Below are 21,247 nucleotides of genomic sequence, written 5' to 3'. Positions count from 1 at the left end.
AACAAAATAATGGCCCACAGACTAGAAACACTCATTCTACATTCCAATTCCAAAAAAGGAGGTGTCAAAGCAGCAACTATCAGACCATCACATTAATTTATCATGCGAGTAAAGTGATACCCAAAATTTTACAACAGTTACGATATATGAAACGAGAAATGCCACATGTTCAAGCTGGGTTGTGTTTCATAGATTATAGCAAAGATTTCAACTGTGTGGATCATGAAAAGCTATGGTTGGTTTAAAAAAATGGGTGTGCCACAGCATCTGATTGTTTTGATGTGCAACCTATACTCTGGACAAGAGGCCACGGTTAGGATAGAATATGGAGAAACAGAATGGTTCCCAATTAGCAAAGGTATCAGACAAGGATGTGTTTTATCTCCCTATCTGTTAAATTTGTATGCAGAACATATCATGAGGAAAGCTGGATTAGATATAGATGGAGGTGGAGTGAAAATTGGTGGAAGGAACATTAACAATTTGAGAGATGTAGATGATGATGATGATTTATTAGCTTTCTATCCTGCCCTTTCCCAACCAAAGTCGGGCTCAGGGAAGCTTACAATCAAGAAATATAGTAAAATACAGCAATTACATCTTGATCATAAAATGCATTACACTAAAAACCCCATCACTTAAAAATTCTACAATTTAACAATTGTAAAAATTTCAGATTACAGATGGCACCTTTCAAATCAATGATACAACATTACTGGCAGAAAATAATGAAGACTTGAAACAACTTCTGATGAAGGTTAAAAGAGAACGTGCCAAAGCAGAATTACAGATGAACATCAATAAGATAAAACTAATGACTACTGAGGAATTACACAACTTTAAGGCTGACGATGAAGACATTGAATTTGTTCTAGATTTTCTATTCCTTGGCTTCGTCATCAACCAAAAGGGAGACTGCAACCAAAAAATCAGAAGGAGATTGAGACTGGGAAGGGCAGCCATGAAGGAGCTAGAAAAGGTTCTTAAGTGTAAGGATGTGTTGCTGGTGACCAAGATCAAGATAATTCATACCACAGTATACCACAGTATTCTGCATTACTACGCCAGTCGCAACTTGACAGCACTTACACGTCCAGGAGAAGGCCTTCTGGGTCATGGCAGCAAAGCTCTGGAATTCTCTCTCCAAGGAGATTCGTCTGTCCTCTTCTGTTGCTATCTTCTGCCAGCAGGTTTTAAATTGCATGTTTTAAATTGTGAGCTGCCTTGGTAGCCCTTGTAAGTGCTAAAAATTATAAATGTTGTAAATAAATAAATAAAAAGGAGGGGAGTCAGGATGATGATGCGAGGAAGCTGGGCTGAGACAAGAGAGTGTGGATGGGTGAAAGAGAGATGTCAGGAAAGAAAGGCTCCTATGTTGCCTGATCCTGAAGCATGTGCATTGTCAAGAGCTACATTGGTGAAGGTACAGTCATAGGTGAAACTGAACCAAAAATGGTGGGCTAAAGCAGACCCTTCTATCCCCCAAATCCATACCTTTTTCCACCAGTGGCTAGAACAAAGCTTCCTTGAGTTACTGGAGAAAAAATGCTAATGGCACAAGAGATGTTCAAGGTGATGATTGCTTGCTTGCTTGCAGACTGAGGACATGATTGCTTCCTCTGGCATGGTACATAATATTCTGGACATTCCCTGAGCAGTGGTATGTCAGGTTATTGTCCCACATGCAGTGGTTGTTCATTTGGTTTGAGTATGGGGAGATCCTATGGAGTCTCAAAACAAGCCCCTGGTGGAGGGGTATGACAGTTTCGTACAGAAACCTGATTGTCTCACCAAGAGATGGCATTTTGTTGTACTTAATTCCTATCATGATTCCTTGATCTGCTCCAAAATAGGAGTCTGCTTACACCTTTTGCTTCAAAGGCCTCAGTTATGGGGGGGAGGGGCTGGGCATAACACACTGCTTATGCCAGGGATAAGATAAAACCATCAGTCTTCCCTTAAAGTTAACACATGTAATGCTACTGCAGAATACAGTTGCATTCCAAAAAAGTTTCCCTTTTTATTTGCTGGAAGCTTACAGAGCCATGACAGGCTAATTCAGCAGGCCTGATTTATGCCCATGAGGAAAAGAAATACGCAGGTCAGATAAGGTTTATGACTTGAGAAAGCATAAGTGGCAGCAATCACACATACTATAAAGATTAACTGGAATGTGAAGAAAGTGCTTTTCATGATAAAAGAATGGGATACCGAAAGCAATAAATCTTAACATGGCAAAACTTGAGAGGGAAGGATAAAACAGAAAGAACTGCCTCTAAAACTGCTTTGAAAGCAAATGAGACTGTAGTAAAAATGGCCTCACTTTGCCAGTACCCATTAAAAACTGCTGTCCGTTTCAGCAAAGTCAGAACTAGCCAATAAGCATACAACTTATTTTGGTAAAACAACTGTTGTTTGTAATGCATATTCAAATTACACCGTATTATGTAGAAGTTGAAGAACCAGCTATTCTGAAGAAAGAATAACAAAAAAAATCTTCATTTAAAAGAAACAAGGCCTCTGATAGAAACCAAGGCTGGAGCTATGGGTTCCCACATCTACCCTACCCAAATTATGTGATGTGGCATTTTGAGCAATTTGCTTTTAAATATCACAGTATGCCCTTAAGATTTAAATGCTGCAACATCTCAAAAGATCTACTGCATCTTTGACTGAACTTTAATGGTGAAAGTTTGTCCTGTCACATGCTACTTGGAGAAGTAATTATAACTGGCTTGGATATGAACACAACAGGTCAAAAGGTGGCTGAAGAACCACAAACCAAGGGTAATAAGAAATGGCCGTGTACCAAGCTGCGAGCAGGTCAGGGCTATTAGAAACTACATCTAGAAAGTGGGAGTAAACACACAGAGGCATTCAGCAAACTTCAAAAAAAGGAAATGCAACTAATACTTGTGAACACATCAAAATGAAGGCATCAGAAATATAGATGTGTGTGTGTAAAGTGCTGTCAAGTCACAGCCAATGTAAGGCAACCCCAGCAAGGGGCTTTCAAAGCAAGTGAGAAGCAGAGGTGGTTTGCTATTGCCTTCCTCTGCAGCATCTTCCTTGGCAGTTTCCCTTCCAAATACTGACCCTGCTTAGCTGCCAAGATCTAACGAGATCGGGCAGCCTTCCCTCCCTGAGCAAATACTTGTGAACACATCAAAATAAAGGCATCAGAAATATAGACACAACTAGACTATTATTTGAAGCATGTATATGAGTAAAAAAATGTCCACTTAAAAACCGCCATTGTGCAACTTTTCTGGATATTTAATTTCAGAAAAGAGTTCTCCTAGGGATGCAACAACACACAGGTATCACACTTGAAAGCAATTTATGAACTGAATTTGAATACACTAATTCATTGCTGGAAAAATTTGAAACCTCATTTCAGTCTAGTGAATCAAAACTACACTTCTGTTGTTGCCAGGGAATGAATATACCCAATAATATGAACAACCTGGGGACCTGCAAGAAATCAAGGAAGGGGGGGAAAGAGAGAGACTGGGAGATCCCTTCACACACATCAACCAAACTACCAAACTCCAAAGACAGATTAGTAGTTTCTGGCTCACCTAGCCCTAAATCTCAGCAGTCTATTGTTGCAATGCATTTGCCCTACAGGATTTGCCCTACATCACTGACTACTAATCACCAAGCTGCTCATTAGCCATGAATCTAACCAGTAAATCATGGATCATTTTTAATTTCCTGCCTCATGCTGTATCGCATGATTCCACATATTTCCTCCAAGGTATCCTGCTGGTATCTCCCACTCATGATAGCAAAAATGGAGCTTCCCAACTTCTCCTCAACCATCTCCCACAGTATTCCTTGGTCACACTGCTTTATCTCCCCCTCCTTTTCCAGAAACCTTTGACTTCTCCATTTTCATTCTTCTCATACATCCAGGCCAGTGCCAGCAGCTATTACCTCTCCTTCAATGTATTTACTTAAAATATTTTTGACTGCCTTTCCTCACACAGTGGGCACAAGACAGTTTACCAAAGTATGCAAACAGGTATATGTAATATTAGAACAGTAAGGCCACATAAACCATTATTAACAGTAAATCATCACCATTATTTAGTTAAGTATTTTCAACCTGTTTTTCCCCACATGGCAGAACTCGAATGGTACTGAAATCCACAAAAAGCTAGAATAAACATGTATTAGTCTTTAACACGTCACAAAAGTCCTATTTATGGGCCTCCATGGGCTCTAAAACACAGGTAAAGAGGCAGCAATCTACCTCCTTACCACAGACCTCTACGTGGGAGGGAAAGGAACAGACAGAAGAAATTGGTGGGAAGAACAAAGATGGCAAACAAGTTCATAACCTGTTGGACCCAGCCTTTCTATACCTCCCGCTAAAGCATAATTAATCTTTCATGAATTATTTTAACAGGAGGCTTAAGAAGTGATCCCTGATTCATCCCTAAACCTCATTCCTGTTAAGACGCTTTAAAATGTTCATTTCAAGTGGTAACTGCTCCACATTCATTACATTTTTGTCAAGACTTTCAAGCACAACTGCAGCATGCATTACAGAACTAATACTGTGAAGACCTGGCATTTCCCCAGTTCTGTTGGCTGTGATCATGCAAAATTATATTATCTAAACTAATGCATTTTAAGATGGCCATTGGTACTCAGACTGTCTTGATATGATAACCCATATCAGCCCTGATAGTATGATACCTACTTCCAAGGCCCAAAGATAAATCTTTCATGATTACATACGTGCCTGATTCACAGAGGTCAGACTTATCTGGTTGCTGAATTTGTTGTAAATAGGCTACAGAGTTACAGGTGGTGAGGACAGCTTACTTCCTGTTTGCCAATAAGATTTTCTGATGCTAAAAGTATATATAGATATAGTTTGTTGATGCTTTGAAACATTTCACAGTATCACATTGCAAGCTACCCAGTAACTCTTTAAGGACACTGTAAGAGAAAAAGACATATAATCTTTGGGTGGCACTGTCATGTTCACTTAAGAGTTCTTGTCACAGGTAATCAGGAATAATTTGCTGATACCTGTCTTCTCAATACAGTTTTAATCGCAAGTACCCAACAGGAAGAGCCCCGTGGCGCAGAGTGGTAAGCTGCAGTACTGCAGTCCAAGCTCTGCTCACGACCTGTGTTCGATCCCAACAGAAGTTGGTTTCAGGGAGCCGGCTCAAGGTTGACTCAGCCTTCCATCTTTCTGAGGTAGGTAAAATGAGTACCCAGCTTGCTGGGGGTAAAGTGTAGATGACTGGGGAAGGCACTGGCAAACCACCCCGTAAACAAGTCTGCCTAGTAAACGTCAGGATATGACGTCACCCCATGGGTCAGGAATGACCCGGTGCTTGCACAGGGGACCTTTACCTTTACCCAACAGTACTGTGAACATTTCCCTGGGAGTAAGACTCACTGCACAGACTTGAAGGGGATTCTAAGTAGATCTGCTTAGGATTGCACTATAAGGATCAGGCCCAACATGCCCTCAAAAATGGTATATGCCTTTCCTTCCAAGAACCCTATTACAAATCTAATAAATTGGAAAAAAAATATTAATATATTTTTGTGCAGCATATTTAAATCAAATTAAGCTATCCCTGACCAATATATGGACTGCAGAATATGACAATAAGTGCAATATATCAATCATCCATTGAATGCCATCTTCTGTACACATATAAATGATATGCAAATAGACAATTGACAGTTGACTGTACTTAAATATTCTGACTATCATGCAATTATATACATCAACTAAAACCCTGATAAATTTAGTCACTGAATTATATTTCATTCTCTATGGAATAAATAGACTTCAGCAAACTAACACACCCTCCTAAGTAAAAGAACTTGTGGTAGAAAGAACTCCTAAATGACTAGATATATAAAATTTCTGGAAATTCTGAAGCAATGGGAGGAAGATGTGTGTTTTCCCTTTTTTTGCACACAATTTTTTGTAACATTGAAATATATACACTACTAATTTTCCTATCAATCCTAAACCCATTTTGCTGCTCCCATCCAAGTACCAACCCTGCTTAGCTTCACAGATAATGAGATAGGGCTATACTATACCATTCCACATCCCTCATAAATTCGTAGGTTTTTTTTTATTGGAAAAATGTCCCTGGAAAGAAGGGACATGATTTTGGGGTGTATGTCCCTCTCCTGCTTTAGGTCAATAAAAACAATAGGTTTTTGAGCAAACAATAGATTTTGAGCAACAGTTCTCTAACTGTGTGGTGCTCAAGGCTATTATAAAAACCTAGAAATCATGCTTGGCCCATCAGTACTTGCATACTATTCTTTTTTTCATTACCGTCCATGACTATTTTCTACCCTTTTTAACCTTTTAGTCATCCTGTTTCACATCATCAGGAAATTAATTTTCTTGGGGTGCCAGGGGCCTTCATCTAATGTCTTGACTGGCCAAACAGCTCTATCTGTGACCCAAATCTCCTCAAGATTGCAAGTATTGTCCACTTCAGACAGCAGCCCACTTGATGGAATGTTTCTCTGTACAAAATTTCCCTGCACACAGAAAGCTAGAATATAATCCCGACTTCTCCTATATAATGGCATCTTTGCTTCCACTTCAAATTGGCCAATGCAACCCCTTCCCCAGATATCATGGTTTTTGGTATCTGCAGTGCCATGCAGACATATTTTGACTCCAATGGTGCTCAGCCTCCCAGAGCAGAAAAAGGTAAAAATTATTTATTTCCAAGAACACTATAGAGAAATCTCTCTCTCTCTTGTTGCCTTCAACAGTGTTTCACAAACATTTTCAACTCAAGTCCCACCTCCAAACATACACTAACACTGCACCAATCATCTGTTCCACAGGTAAACTTGCTGAGATCCATTTATCTAACTGCACATATACAGCCTGTTGCACTGTGCAAGTATCAGTGGATTGGTAGTTATTCCAATCTGGCATTAAATGATGAATGGAATAGAATATCTCCAAATCTGATGAAACTCTTCATCTTTAGAATGCCTGTTTTCTCTTGTTGGGTTTCTCCTTCCCCTCAAATTAGTCCCACTCATGACATGAATCTAGATGCATCTTCACCCTCTGGATAGTGTCTCGTATTTTGCCCCCACAATCATAGCCATTGCATAGGAGAAACAGAGACACAAAGAAAAAAAAGGAGGCATTATTCTATTGAATTGATTAGATACCTTCCGGCTTATGGCAACCCTATAAACTAATGTCCTCCAAAATGTCCTATCGTTAACAGCCTTGCTCAGGTCCTGTAGACTGAGGGCTGTGGCTTCCTTCATTGAGTCGATCCATCTCATGCTGGGTCTTCCTCTTTTCCTGCTGCCTTCAACTTTTCCTAGCATTATAAATAAATTTACTTCTGCTTTCCAGCGTCGTAGCCAATTCCCACAAAAGCCCGGGGATCACAGATGTAAAAGTATTGTGCCTGATGTAGAAGTGTTGTGCCTGAGTGTTCACGGTGTTCGAAGTACATTTTATGTGAATTAATACATTAAAATTAAATTACTTTTTTTTTGCTGCTTTACTCTTACAATCGTACCCCACCCCCCTTCTTGCTGGCAGTATGCCCTTAGGCCACCCACCCACCATAACATTTCTGGCTACTGGCCTAGAAAAAAAAAACCCTTGTCTGTGTAGTAAGCAAGAACTCTATTTACCAGTGGATCTGTAATTGTTAGCCGCCAGAGGATGAGGACGGGACAAGGGCTCTGCCTTAATATGGCATTTTTGAGGCCTGCAATCTGACCAATTTCATTATTGTGGTACAACAGAACCAGAACTTTTCTTCTAAAGAGTCAGTAAAGGGGGTTATTTTGGTCTGAGAGACCATCGGCATCAACAGTAGAGCATCTGTGCTGTGCGGCTCCCCTGCTGCTCTCTATTGCACCAGAGACTGGGAAGCAAGCCACAGTGGCCTGGCTTGGGGGGGGGGGAGCTCTTTGGGGAAGAAGAGAATATAGCCATTCTGGCTTTGTGGCTAGAATGAAACAGAAACTTTTACTTTGCAATCCCACAGGCAGAGGGACTTCAAAAGCAGAACCGCAAGATAAATGTAGCTATCTCGGGAGAAAGAATTCCTCTATGAAGGTTTTTTTAAAAAAAACACAACCAAAACACACAAAGTATTATGTTTCCTTCAGAGGATGAGCAAAATAGGGGAAATTATTAACTGTCCAAGCTGAGCCCATCCAATAAGGGGTACCGCACAACCACTATGTCATCACAGAACCATCACAGCTTACCAGAAAACTGGAAGAAATTAAGACTTGAAAGTAAAAGGAATCCTGACCAATTCTGGGGATGGAAGAAGGAAACCAACAACAAAAAATTACACTGTATGGGTTCATATGGGTCTAGAAGTTTCCACTAATATTGCCAGAAGGAAAAACAAGTTGAGTGGTGAAGTTACTACATAACAGCTATCTACAAGGAAAGCCTGGACCCCAATCAGCCCTCATCTTGCCCTGCTTTCATGAACTGTCACCTCACAACTCTTACCGCTCCTGGGCTCTACCCTCCTATACATAAATTAGAATGCACTTATAAAAGTTTTCTTCAGTTTCCAAATGCAACTAACAAAACAAATTCCCAAGACCTCACTGATAATCATGACTTTGAATCTACACCCATGTAGGATCTGTAGTTCATTCTTATCCCTTACTTCAGCATGTATTCAGCCAATGAGACCAAGCATATGTTGGATTCTAACAAGACTTCACAGAAGTTCAAACAGAGGAGAAAAGGTATAGAGAAAGGACAAAATAAATCACTTTAACATTTACAAATCTGTACCAGACATGACTGGATTTTTAGAGCATGCTTAATTACTTCTGAAGTAATATGACACTAATCATTGAGTTTGTATTTATTATTCACCCCTAAAGTTCAGATTTGCATGATATGCTTGTGAGTGCTAATACCTGGGCTGTGGGACAAAGCTGGAAAACGAAACCAGGCCTTTTTAAGTCACAATCCCAAACTTAAACTGCAAGATCATTTCTGTGTTTTCCCACCCTCACCAATTTCCTCTGCTCCTAAACACATCATTAAATGTGTCTTAAGGAAACCAACTCGGTGTCACACTTATACATCAGGATTTCTACACTTCAGTTCAGGAAATCAAAATAAAGCCTCCTGCTCCACTCCAGCAATCAAAGCCTATCCCCCTCAGCCTTTGACCTGAATGAAGTGCAGTGAGCATCCTGTGTTACTGGAAACAAAGCCCAGTTAGGCTCTGGAGACATTGATGGGGAATCCCAAACTCCCATGCTAGCTTTTAGATGAGTAAAATGCTAACCTTAAAAAAGAAAAGCCAGCCTCAAAGCAATTGTTGACACTGGACTTAGAATGCTACTCTGTGAAGAGACTGCCCAGCTCACGGGCACAATTCCAAAACTTAAATGCTACTGTTACTCACAGTCCTGAATTAGTTTTGGATTTTGGGAGTTTGCATTGATTCAGAGCCAAAGGAAACATAAAAACTGGAGAGAAATTTGTTAAATGTTGACAGACCTACAGGAGGAAAGCTTCAGCAAAGCTACCAAAAAACACAGGATAATTTAAAAAAAAAATTAAAAGGAATGTGAGAGGAAGGAAACCTCCATCCTTCATCCAGATGGAAGAAATGCTATTGCAAAGTCCAGTGGACTTACAAGCAGGTCCACTTAGGACCAAACCAGCAGAAAGGAAAACATCTTTCCAACCCAGGAATTATAGGAGGTTCAAAATAGCTTTATTAGGTGGGTAAGGATAAATCACTTCTCTATTGCAAGTATTTACAGTGTAGATTAGGAATTCCTTGCTAGACAGTCCAACCTCACTGGATGTACACCTCTTCCTAAGAACTAAGACTAGATATTCAGTACCTAAGTACCTACCCAGTTAAACAAAGAACCTATTTATCTCTAAATCTCACAATATACTACACTGATAGTGCTCTAAATGTAGTGTATTCCATAGCCACGACAAAACTACTGCAAAATTTGATGCTGAGAGAAGAATTCATCATTTTTTAAATGCTGTCTTTCCTCCCCAGCACAATTTGCACAATCGATACTTCTGCTAAATAAGCAAACATGTGAAAATATACATAAAATATCCAAACCTTAAGGTGTCATAGTCCCACTGTACACTGCATTGGTCAGGCTGCACCTGGAGTACTGTGTGTATTTCTGGGGGCCTCGCTTCAAAAAGGCATTCTTGGAAGTTTTCAAATAAGATAATGGCACCGCTACAAATGGCTGCCACGACAATGCGGTCTCAAATATTGGGTGGTTCCAATCCAACTATTTTCCTATGATGGAGACCAGCTGCTACTGACCCTTGTTTTATTGGGCCGGCAAGCCACTCAGGAGGCATTGCAGCGGCGCCGTCTCCGGACGCTCCCTAACTAACACCCCTATTCAGGATTGTGCTGAGAGTCTATGTATTATCCCCCCCCCCTCATGTTGCCATACCAGGAAGTGCTAAAATTCCATCTCTTCCATGTGTCCTGGTTCACTTTCCACTTGTAGCTCAGTTTTGGCTCTTTCTGGCAGCCTGCTCAGTTAAAGATGTATCCAAAGGTACAACAGGAGTATAATCAAGTTTTCAGTAGACGATGTGCCCTTTGTGTGGCTTCCTCTTAATGATAATTAATGTGTTGTGTCCTTAGCCTTGGTTTTGCTGGTTCCATTGATTTAATAAAATTTAATAAACTAGCTTTAATATTTCAGTGGGCGTTACCCCCCGGTTTGCATGCAAAGTTCTCACTCAGGGTATGATGGCATTCCATTTCACTGAACACTGTTCCTGTGGGCCAATGACTTAAAGTCTCATCACTAACTTGACCCTTTATGTTACGTTCAATATGTTATGCAACTCTGCAGAAGTCTCCTTCCTGGAAAAATCCAGAGCAATCCATGTTGCTCCAGAGTTTAAAAAGTTCATACACTGAAAATCTTGCATTCCTGCTGGGGCCAAGTTTACAATGTGTGAAAAATATCAGTACCTTGGCCATCATTTCCTATCCCTGCAGAGAAGGAGACTGGACTATACCTATATAGTCGGTCAATCAGGAACAATCAGCATTGCAGTAATATCATCCACCTCAAAAGTATGTGCCTGACCCCACAATTTCCCACCCTCCCCAAACATGTACTGGACACTGAACAAACCCATTAAGAATGTTACCAAAGGCCTACAAAGGACCTTTGTTCTCCTCCCAATTGTGTCCTGCTCTTTTCCCCTTCTCCAGAGAAACATTTCCAAGCCAGCGAGCACACAAGTATGGGAGATATCGCTCGAGGGTGTGAGAAGTGGCTACAGAACTTTCCTTAGAGTATTTCTATGATTCCATCCTTTAATGCACTCCTCCCGCAAACCATATTTCCACCTGGAAAGCAGAATAGTACCGGGAAGGAGAGAAGTGAGAACAGCCTCCCCCTGCTCTTTCTTTGCAGTTCACAGATCTTTTTCACAAGGCTCCAGTAGCTTGTGCGAAATCATTAGCAGCACTCCTTAGCAATGAAAACAAATTAAAGAAGAGCACATTAAACAAGTGACAGAAGGAGAGACACAGCCACAGTTCACCAGCAAACTACTCAGGCAGAAGGACGAACACAACAAATGAGAAAAACATGTTCCCCACCCTTTCCCCCTAAAGGTCAGTCATGTTCCTTATTTAAGTCAAGGACTGGATGGTGAATATTCTTCAAGCATAACAATATTATTTCAAGGATGTAAAAATCACCTACAAGCAAGTCCTTAACAACTGGGAAGTGGACTTTTCTGATGATCTAGGTACTTCTTAACTATGTCAAACCCCTTTTCTGCCCCGTATTTTTAGTTTCATTTGATAAAAGAAAGTTTCATTCTGTTCTACAAGGGAAGTCCATATGTATGCAAGATCTTAACCAGGGGTCAATATACAAAGTTATTAATTAACCACCACCCTTCAGGTTTGCCTGTCCCCATCAAGGAAACACTTCCTAAATACCTGCATGGGCACCAGTTCTTCATTCCATTTTAGCTCAAATTGATATTTCATCTAATCCAGCACTCTACTTCCACTAGCAGTCGTTAAGAGATTTTTAGGTATGCTCGCAAGTCTGGCGTGCCTGTAATGGCCTTTATTTGAGGTTTGCCTCCAGCACCTGGTGTTCTGATATCTCCTGCTTCTGTACATGACAGTTCCATTTGGCTACCTGTCCACAGCTAACAATCAACAACAGAGACCTGTCTCCATATCTTATACATGAAGTAGGAAGAACTGGTGTCTTTTCAGAATAGCTACAGCAATATGACCCAATCCTGGGAAACAGGAAGGTGACTAGTAGTGATTGCTGATCTATGAATAATTTGTCAAAGATTTTATTCCAAGAACTAGATGCCCCTAGTTTCTTTTCTTTTCAGCAGCAAATCTTATAAGCCTACAAGGAATTAAGGCCTGTTTATTACATGCTAGTGGCATGACATTTTTGTGTCTGTAATGGTTTACATGGTTCTCAGATTGTCCCGTTAATCAGGTTGTGTTGCAGTTACATCAATGAGCCACTTCTTAAAAATGAACTAAACAGACAGAAATCAATTCAGCCCAACTCAATCTGGCCAGCCAAATCTCATAACCAGCCGGAATGCCCCTTTCCTTGCCTGCCCAGCATGATGCCCCAAAATGGCGTGTGAACATTTCCCTCTGTCCCTGCTGCAGCATTAAAATGAACAATAGTCTCTGCCAGCGTCATTCATCTCCTCCCGGTGCCAGACTGTTTTGTTCTTTCTTGCCCCTTCCACCTTATGGGGATGCGTTTTAAGAGGCCCAACAGCTTGGCAGCAATACAAAAAAAAATCATATTTATTTTTCAGAGAGGTTTATTATCAGTATTAGAAGAATGGTAAGGTGAAGGGACCCTGCACAGCACAGAGAAGGCAGAAACCCCCCTGGAGTTCTCAGGCCCCAGCTGACCTGTCCCATTCCACAACTGGTTGGTCTGTTTCAGCAAGTGCAGAATTTGCTGGGGAGTGAGGGTCATGAAGAAACAAAACTCTTTTCTTCTATAGGAAGTTGCGGCTATAATTGCTGAGAGGCAGTTTCCTGGTGGAAATCAACATGGATCCCAGCTCGTACTCTGTGTTGTTTTGTGTGCAGGCATGTGGCCTTTCATCCTCTCCCTTTCATTCATCTCAGATCATTGAGAGGGAAGTAGGACATAAGCACCGAGCCACCGACAGTTCAATGGCACTCCACCCCTACCAAGTGGCTCAAATATAAAAGCAGTTGCTACAACACAAAACTAAACAGGAAAGGAAAAAAGAAGAGAAAATGGACCTGAAAGGGGGGGCAGATTCACACATGAACCTCTCCAACCCCCCCCCCCCAAGAATGAGAGGTGCAGGTCTTGGGATCAGCTGTTTCTTCACTGCAAACAAACTCTGTAAGCAGGTCTTCCATATCAGACAAGGTTGCAATGCAAAAGAGGAAAAATGGCCCTGGCTCTCTCTCTTATTCATTTACAAACCTTATTCATTTACAAGGCCACCTTTTTGCCCTTACAAGGGCCACCAAGGCAACTAACAATCTAAAACATACATAATAAAATCACATTTTAAAATAATTAAACCTCCCAAAAAACCACAGTTCATTAAAACAATTTTTTTTAAAATGGTAAAGGTCCCCTGTGCAAGCACCAGGTAATTCCTGACCCATGGGGTGACGGTTCATCCCAACGTTTTCTAGGCAGACTTTGTTTACGGGGTGGTTTGCCAGTGCCTTCCCCAGTCATCTTCCCTTTACCCCCAGCAAGCTGGGTACTCATTTGACCGACCTCAGAAGGATGGAAGGCTGAGTCAACCTTGAGCCAGCTACCTGAAACCGACTTCCGTTGGGATCGAACTCAGGCTGTGAGCAGAGCTTGGACTGCAGTACTGCAGCTTACCACTCTGCGCCACGGGGCTCTTAAAAACAATTAAAAACAGAGTTAAAATACATACAAAACATAAAACAGCAAAAAAAAACAACCATTGGTTAGTAAAGAGGAATAATTGAGGGAATGCCAAAAGAAACAAAAATGTTTTCACCCACTCGTGCAAGATAGCAACAGAAGGAGACAGATTAATCTCCCTGGGGAGAGAGTTCCAGAGCTTTGGTGCCATGACTGAGAAGGCCCTCTCCCGGGTTGCTACCCACCTAATCTCAGAAGGTGAGGGCACCAAAAGCAGGGCCTCTGAAGATGACCATCATGGTTGGGAAGTCTCATAAAGGAATAAGCGGTCCTTCAGGTACATTGCTCCCAAATTGTATAGGGCTCAGAAGGTCAAGACCAGCACCTTGAATTGTGCCTGGAAACAAACTGAGAACCATCAGGATTTGATTACATGTATTAACAGGTGATTAGGCCCTGCAGAACACACTCAGGGATAATACTTAGCAGGCTGATTTCTAGGTAAAGTTCCTTATTGTGAATCAAAATGGCATAGGTTCATTAATTCAAGTCCATTGGCTGAAACTAGTTGGCTACCTGACAGCCAGAAAAAAGGAAAGCTAGAAATAGTGAAAAGCACAATATGTAAGAGATCAAATCAAGGTATAAAAGTCAGGCTTTTGTCAAGAGGAGGTCAATTGCACATGTTCTCCCAGAATTGCTGGGATGTCTTCAGATTACTGGCATGACTTCTATAATGGAATGTTTCCCTCAGATAAATGTTCTCACTCTCTGACTTGCCCTAAATTGCAACCTAAAATATGTACATCTGGAAGACTGTGGATATCAAGAAAACCGTGGTCAACAATGAAGTGAGGGAGACTTGATCTTATTTTATTGTGTGTGTGTGTGTGTATAGTATTTTAAATTATGAAGACTGTCAGTAATTCTGCTTTTTTTAGTTGCTGTTATTGTCATTGTTTTTTTCTAATAAAAATTTAAAAAAAACAATGAAGTGAAGGGGCGTTAACACTGCCTGCATGTAACATTACCTTTTAATTTTACACTGTCATTGGTTTATGATCCAGTTTGGCTCAAGCTTCAAGAGGAGTGGAAGCAACTCTCATAGGGCCAATCAATATTAGCTACATCTTTAAATGTTAAAAGTTTTATCTTTGCACAGAATATCTTGGCTGGTCTCTCCACTCCCATGCTTAATTTTAAGGCTGTCTAGCTGCAGATGGGGAGGGGGGAGAAACTGAATTTGGGAAAGCTTGGTCACAAGGTCTCTGAACTCCTGCAGATATTCCAGACACCAGTCCACAATGCATCTTTATCTTCAAAGTGATCATCTTTCTGCTGCTTGCTTTGCCTGTGTAGTGTAAAAGTAGGGTGAAAGTCTGTAGTAATTGTTGTAGAGGGGAACAGAAAGATCTGTTACAGGTGAATCTTGGCTTAGGCCTGCAGCTCTAGATTTAAGTATCTGTATAGGCACTTTTATAGTCAGAATTAAGAACCCACGCTTACATTGGCTGAACAAAGCTTATACATTGGCCAGCTTTGTCTTGAAATCCCATTCAGGAGTCAAATGCACTCTACTGACCTCAGGGTGACCTTTTTTCCACTACCAAATTTTAATCTGTGATCCAAAACATGTTGATGTTTGATCTTCTCAAGTAAAACAAAAATCAAGAATAACAAATGAATGTATTTTGCTTTATTGCTTTTTTTATAGGGGCTGACACATTTTGGTAAAACAAACTACATAATGTAAAACAAACTGCTTCAAGGTAATTGACAAGAGGCACTCACACATAATGGTGCTTGCTGCCAGAAAATACTCACTGTTTCCCCTGGTTTTAAAAAGACAAGATAATAGTTGGAGCTGCATTCAGATGTCACATTTAACCACTATTAAGTAAATATGTCAAAGATAGGACATTTTGGAGGACTTTCATTCATAGGGTCACATGAGTCGGAAGCGACTTGACGGCACTTAACACACACACACACACACACACAAGTAAATATGTGCATGAACCTGGCTTGTTGAAGGCTCATACTTATGCCTCCAGTTACTTATAATTTACGATGCAGGAGCCCAGGTTAAACCAAGGTAGGATCTTGGTTATTGGGGGTAAAACTAACTTCAGTTAGAGCACAGGTGGTAGGGCCAAATGACTTCATAAACCTCATCACATCTTCAGACTGTACCCCAACCAACTGGATAAGTGGCACCGGGGATACCTGCTGAGGTAGTGTGTAAAGTTGGAACATATACAAACAATTTAAAAGCTCTTCTTGAAGTTTTGGTCAAACAAAGTCCTCTACCACTTCACTGTTTCTGTCTCTTCATTCCAAGGAGCTGAGAACTGGATGTCATTAGTAGGAGATGGTACATTAGAGAAATCTTATCAATTTCCTGGGTCAAATTTGATTTCGGCAAGCAACTGAGTCACTGGAAAATCCTCCACAGTTTTTAAGAACCATTGGGGTCCATCGGTCGCTAGAGGTAGAGCATCCAAACTGGGTGCCCAGCCCTAGAAAGGCTGAGCTGTAGAACTACAAACCATACTGGTTTGGGGAGGGGCTGTGGCTCAGTGGTAGAGCCTCTGCTCAGCATGCAGAAGGTCCCAGGTTTAGTCCCCGGCATCTCCAGTTAAAAGGACTAGGCAAGTGGGTGATGTGAAAGACCCCTGCCTGAGACCCCGGAGAGCCACTGCCAGTCTGAGTAGACAATACTGACTTTGATGGACCAAGGGTCTGATTCAGTATCAGGCAGCTTCATGTGTTCACTAGAAAATGGTCAGTCCATGACATATACTCTCTCCCAACCACCACCACCTCCATCTGAATAAAATATCAAATTAACAGCATGGTGCATATCACGTGTTATCTCAGATATATCCCATGGTGGTCATGACAAACTGCTCATCTCAAAGGCCTCAGCATGAAAAACGAAATCCCTAAGAAACAAAAATCTAGAGAATCTCACTGTTATATCCAATACCATCACTACCAACTCAGGAAGTCTGGTAAGCAGCAAGGCGGGTGGGCACATCAATAAAATCCCTTGTTTGTCAGGAGACTTCAACACCAAAGAAATGCACTCAAGTAGTGAACTCTGACCAACAGGAAAATGGTAAGGGAGAAGGTAGCACAGTAGATCAGGGAAGCCTTCTCATACAGAATGAAATCCTCAATTGGCTTTCCTGGAACCCAACCAAGTATTAACAGCACCCACCAGGAAAATGGGCGGCTGACAAACAGCAATACATCTGAAGGTTAGAAGGATAAATTAAATTCCAAGAACATTTTTTTATTTAAATGTAAATAGTTTTGGAGCAGTTAATATGCTACAATATGATTAATAATACATTATTAAATAAGAGTTTAGTGTTTTCAGTGTTATAATGGTTAGCTTAATATCCAAACATGCTGGTACTCCCACATGGTGTTTTTTGCCCTCTCTTTTTATTTCCTTTAAAAAAAACCACAAAATCTTTAAAAGAAAAAAAAGTAAAGACAAAAAATAACAGTGGTGGCGGATAAACAGTTTCGAATAGTTTATAAACAGTTTCAAAATATCTAAAAACAAGAGCATTCACAATTGCCGTCTACATGCCATGCATTCATATATTGATAGAGGTTTAAGGACCACAATCCTCAAATATTAATAGAGTTCTAAGATCTTCACTCCACTGATTTACTGGAGGTGGGCTTTTATCTTTTACACCATTGTTCTGGAGCTGCAGAAACTGCCTTTCCTTTATTAACAATAGCTCCTTTGACCAAAGGTCTTGAGCCAAAAATACAACATAGTTAGTCAGAAATCACACCAACAGTGCATTCCTGAGCCTCTGGTGGCCGAGGAGGGTGTGGAGGAGGCTCCTTCTCTCCTGAGGCGAAGGCGTCTTGATTTGTGGGTTATTTCCTTCCATCATCCGGGTAGGCAGGACTAAGATCTTTGACTTCCTGTCTTCCCTTGGTGGGAAATAGCCTGCAAACTCTCAGTTAAAACTTGCAAAGCTACTAAGAACAGGAATGAAGCTACTTTGACAAGTAACATGTATAAAACTCACATTACAACTTCAACAAAGATAAATCCGTAGCAGAAAAAACGGAAATGCAAGCCTGATTAACGAATTAAACTGTGCCGGGTGGGCAAGACGCCTTCGCCCCAGGAGAGAAGGAACATTCACGGTGAGTAAACAATGCTCCATTCTCCTACTGAGGATTTGGCATCTTGATTTGCGGGCCCTCCAAGAGCTCCCAAGTGGGTGGGAAGTGCACCCTATTCCACCACGTGCTGCAGAACCCTGCGACCAAAAGCCCCTGAGCTGATGACCAGGTATTCACCTTGTAATGTTTGATAAAGGTAGATACTGAAGCCCAGGTTGCGGCTCTGCAAATTTCTTCTACAGGCGCTTGACGGTCAAACGCCACCGAGGTGGTAGCGCTGCGTAGGAAGTGCGCTGTGATACCCTCTGGAACGGGGACACCCGTGGACTTATAGGCCTGAATAATGCATATTTTGAGGGAACGGCTGATAGCCGCCGTCGACATCCTCATGCCCTTCCTGGGGTTGCTAATTCCTATGAACATATAGTCTGAGAGACGAATGCAGAACTTCTATCTATAAAAATACGTAGAGCCCTACGGACGTCCAGTGTATGCCATGCTCGTTCTTTGGGGTTTGAAGGCCAAGTAAGTTTATTTCCTGTGCCCTGTGAAAGGGAGAATTTACCTTAGGGGAGAAGGTAGGATCTGGTATCAGAACTACCTTGTCCCTATGGAAAGTTCAGAGACCTTTTCGAATGGACAGGGCTCTGAGTTCCGATACCTGTCTAGCGGGCATAATTGCCACCAAAAATAGAACCTTCATGCGAAGGTATTTCAGGTGCACCGCGCGAAGCGGCTCGAAAGGGGCCTTTGTCAGGGCGTTGAGCACTAAATTAAGGCTCCACGATGGGAATCTATGTGAGACTGGTGGCTGTGTTTGACTGACCCCTTTGAGGAAGGCAAGTATGTGCTGATGCCTGGCAGTGGGAACCCCGTCCAACTCTGGAATAACGGTGTCCAGAGCCGCTATCTGTCTCCTCAAGGTGGAAGTGGAAAGCTTGAGATCTGCAGGAATTGAAGGATCTCCTGAGTGCCTGGATGTAGGGGATCCACTTTTTTACGTTTCGCCCAACGGACGAAGGCTTCCACGAGGTACTATATATACGCCTCGTAGAGGGTTTGCGAGCCTCTGATATGGTATCTATCACCTCTTTGGAATATCCTCTATTTAGTAAGGTTCCCCTTTCAATCGCCACGCGGTAAGGAGAACCACTGAGGATCTGAATGCACCAGTGGACCCTGACGTAAGGTTCCCCAATGGGTCGGAATTGGCCACGGATCCTGAGTCAACATTTGGCGCAGCGTGGCAAACCAAGGTCAACGAGGCCAGAATGGTGCTATTAGAATAACCTTGGTTTCTTCCTGCCTGATCTTCCTCAAGATCTTGGGTAGAATGGGCAGGGGAGGAAATGCATAAAGCAGTACTCGAGGCCAACAAGGCGTCTATGCCCTCTGCTTCTGGATGGTAATATCGGGAGAAAAATCTGTTTACTTTGCAGTTTTCTGCGGTGGCGAACAAGTCTACCAAGGGCATTCCGAAGGTGGTTGTAACCTGCAAGAAGGCAGCATGGTCCAAGGACCATTCTCCTTCATCCGCGAACTGCCTGCTTAGGTTGTCTGCCAGTACATTTAGGGTTCCCTTGATGTGCTCGGCTCGAATAGACTGAAGATTGGTTTGTACCCACGTAAAAATCTGCACTGCCTCCCGATGAAGAGATGAAGACCGGGACCCCCCCCCCCGTTTGTTCACGTAGGCCTTTGTTGCAATATTGTCTGTTCTTACTAATACATGCAGCCCTCTGAGAAGAGGGGCAAAGGCAGTGAGAGCTAACCTTACAGCCCTCAGTCCCAAAAGGTTGATGTGCAAGGAAGTCTCTTCCGTGGTCCACTTGCCCTGGATAGTGTGAGACAAGAGTGGCACCCCACCCCTGAAGACTGGTGTTTGTGATCACCTGAGTGGGCTTCTCGTGTATGTAAGGAGTGTGCCTGCTCAGGTTCCTTTGATCTGACCACCAGCGAAGGCTTCTCCGTGTTTCCACAGACAGAGAGATTGTTCTGTCTCTTTTCTTGGCGATGTCCCTTTGAAAGGGGTGAATCTGCCACTGCAAGGCCCTGGAATGGAAGCGTGCCCAAGGGATGGTCCCTATCCCTGAAATCATCAGACCAAGAAGATGTGCTAGGAACATGAGTTTGGTCTTCTTGGACTTGGTGGTGGAAGAAGCCGTTTTTAATTTTTGAATGCGTTCCTTGGACAGTGAGATAGCGTTCTGGACTGAGTCTATGTGCACACCCAAATGGGTCATTGATTGCGATGGGGACAGAGAACTCTTGGAAAAAATTACAAGAAAACCGTGTTCCTGAAGTACTTGGATTACTCTGGCTGTGTGCTTCCTGGACTGAACTTCCGACCGTGCACAGATCAGGATGTTGTCCAGGTAAGGGTGGACCTGGATGCCTTCCTGTCTGAGCATGGCGATGAGGGTTATTAGGATTTTGGAAAAAAACCTCAAGGTGGGACCCAATCCAAAGGGAAGGGCTCTGAACTGGAAATGGGCCTGTCTGAAGGTGAATCGCAGGAAGCGTCTGTGAGAACTGTGTATGGGCACATGTAAGTAGGCCTCTGTCAGGTCCACCGCCGTCATAAAGGTGCCTGGGAGTAGCGAATCCACAATTGATTTCACTGTTTCCATGTGAAAATGTTTCCGAGCCATCCGTCTGTTTAGATATTTTAAATCCATTCTTTTTGGGGACTGTGAAGAATATGGAATAAACTCCCAGGCCCCTCTCGAGAGTGGGGACCTGCTCTATAGCCTGAATGGCCTGAATGGCTAACAGTTGTTGTATGGCTCTTACAGTTCTGTTGAGCTTCTCTATCTTGATGGGGACTGGAGATGGTAGGAATCGATCCTTCGGGAAGGTGGTGAATTCTAGCATGTAGCCCTTGTTGATGACTTGGGATACCCAACGGTCCGTCTCTGAGGCAGCCCACCTGGAACTGAAAAACAGAAGACTTCCCCCCACCGGAATTTGATCGTAGTCACTGGGGGCTAGGTTTTGTGAACTTGTTCCCTCTCTCCGAATGAGATTGCTGACCTTGCGGTCTGGAAAACTTTCCTCCCCTTCTAAAGGGTCGGGAAGAGTTCCAAGAACCTCTCCTAAACTCTGATCTAATTTTGCTTTGGGATCTAAAGGAACGAAAGGACTGATA

At 42.2% G+C, this 21,247-nt stretch overlaps 1 protein-coding gene across 1 annotated transcript in view; it reads right to left on the bottom strand.

Annotated features, from left to right (window-relative positions):
- The window catches only part of LRP4 (LDL receptor related protein 4), an 81,217-nt gene extending 60,467 nt beyond the window's left edge, over positions 1-20,750 (bottom strand). The window contains exons 1-4 of the mRNA XM_056851910.1: positions 19,966-20,750; positions 19,465-19,838; positions 18,761-19,044; positions 18,566-18,644 (exon numbers count right to left, since the gene is read on the bottom strand). Of these exons, the coding sequence (XP_056707888.1) occupies positions 18,566-18,644; positions 18,761-19,044; positions 19,465-19,838; positions 19,966-20,750 (1,522 nt within the window). The remainder of the gene's footprint in view (positions 1-18,565; positions 18,645-18,760; positions 19,045-19,464; positions 19,839-19,965) is intronic.
- Between the last annotated feature and the right edge of the window lie 497 nt (positions 20,751-21,247).

Source organism: Euleptes europaea, chromosome 6, assembly GCF_029931775.1.
Source record: "Euleptes europaea isolate rEulEur1 chromosome 6, rEulEur1.hap1, whole genome shotgun sequence".
NCBI classification, from domain to species: Eukaryota; Metazoa; Chordata; class Lepidosauria; order Squamata; family Sphaerodactylidae; genus Euleptes; species Euleptes europaea.
The sequence above is the reverse complement of the archived record's forward strand: the minus strand, read 5'-3'. Positions and strand labels throughout refer to the sequence as shown.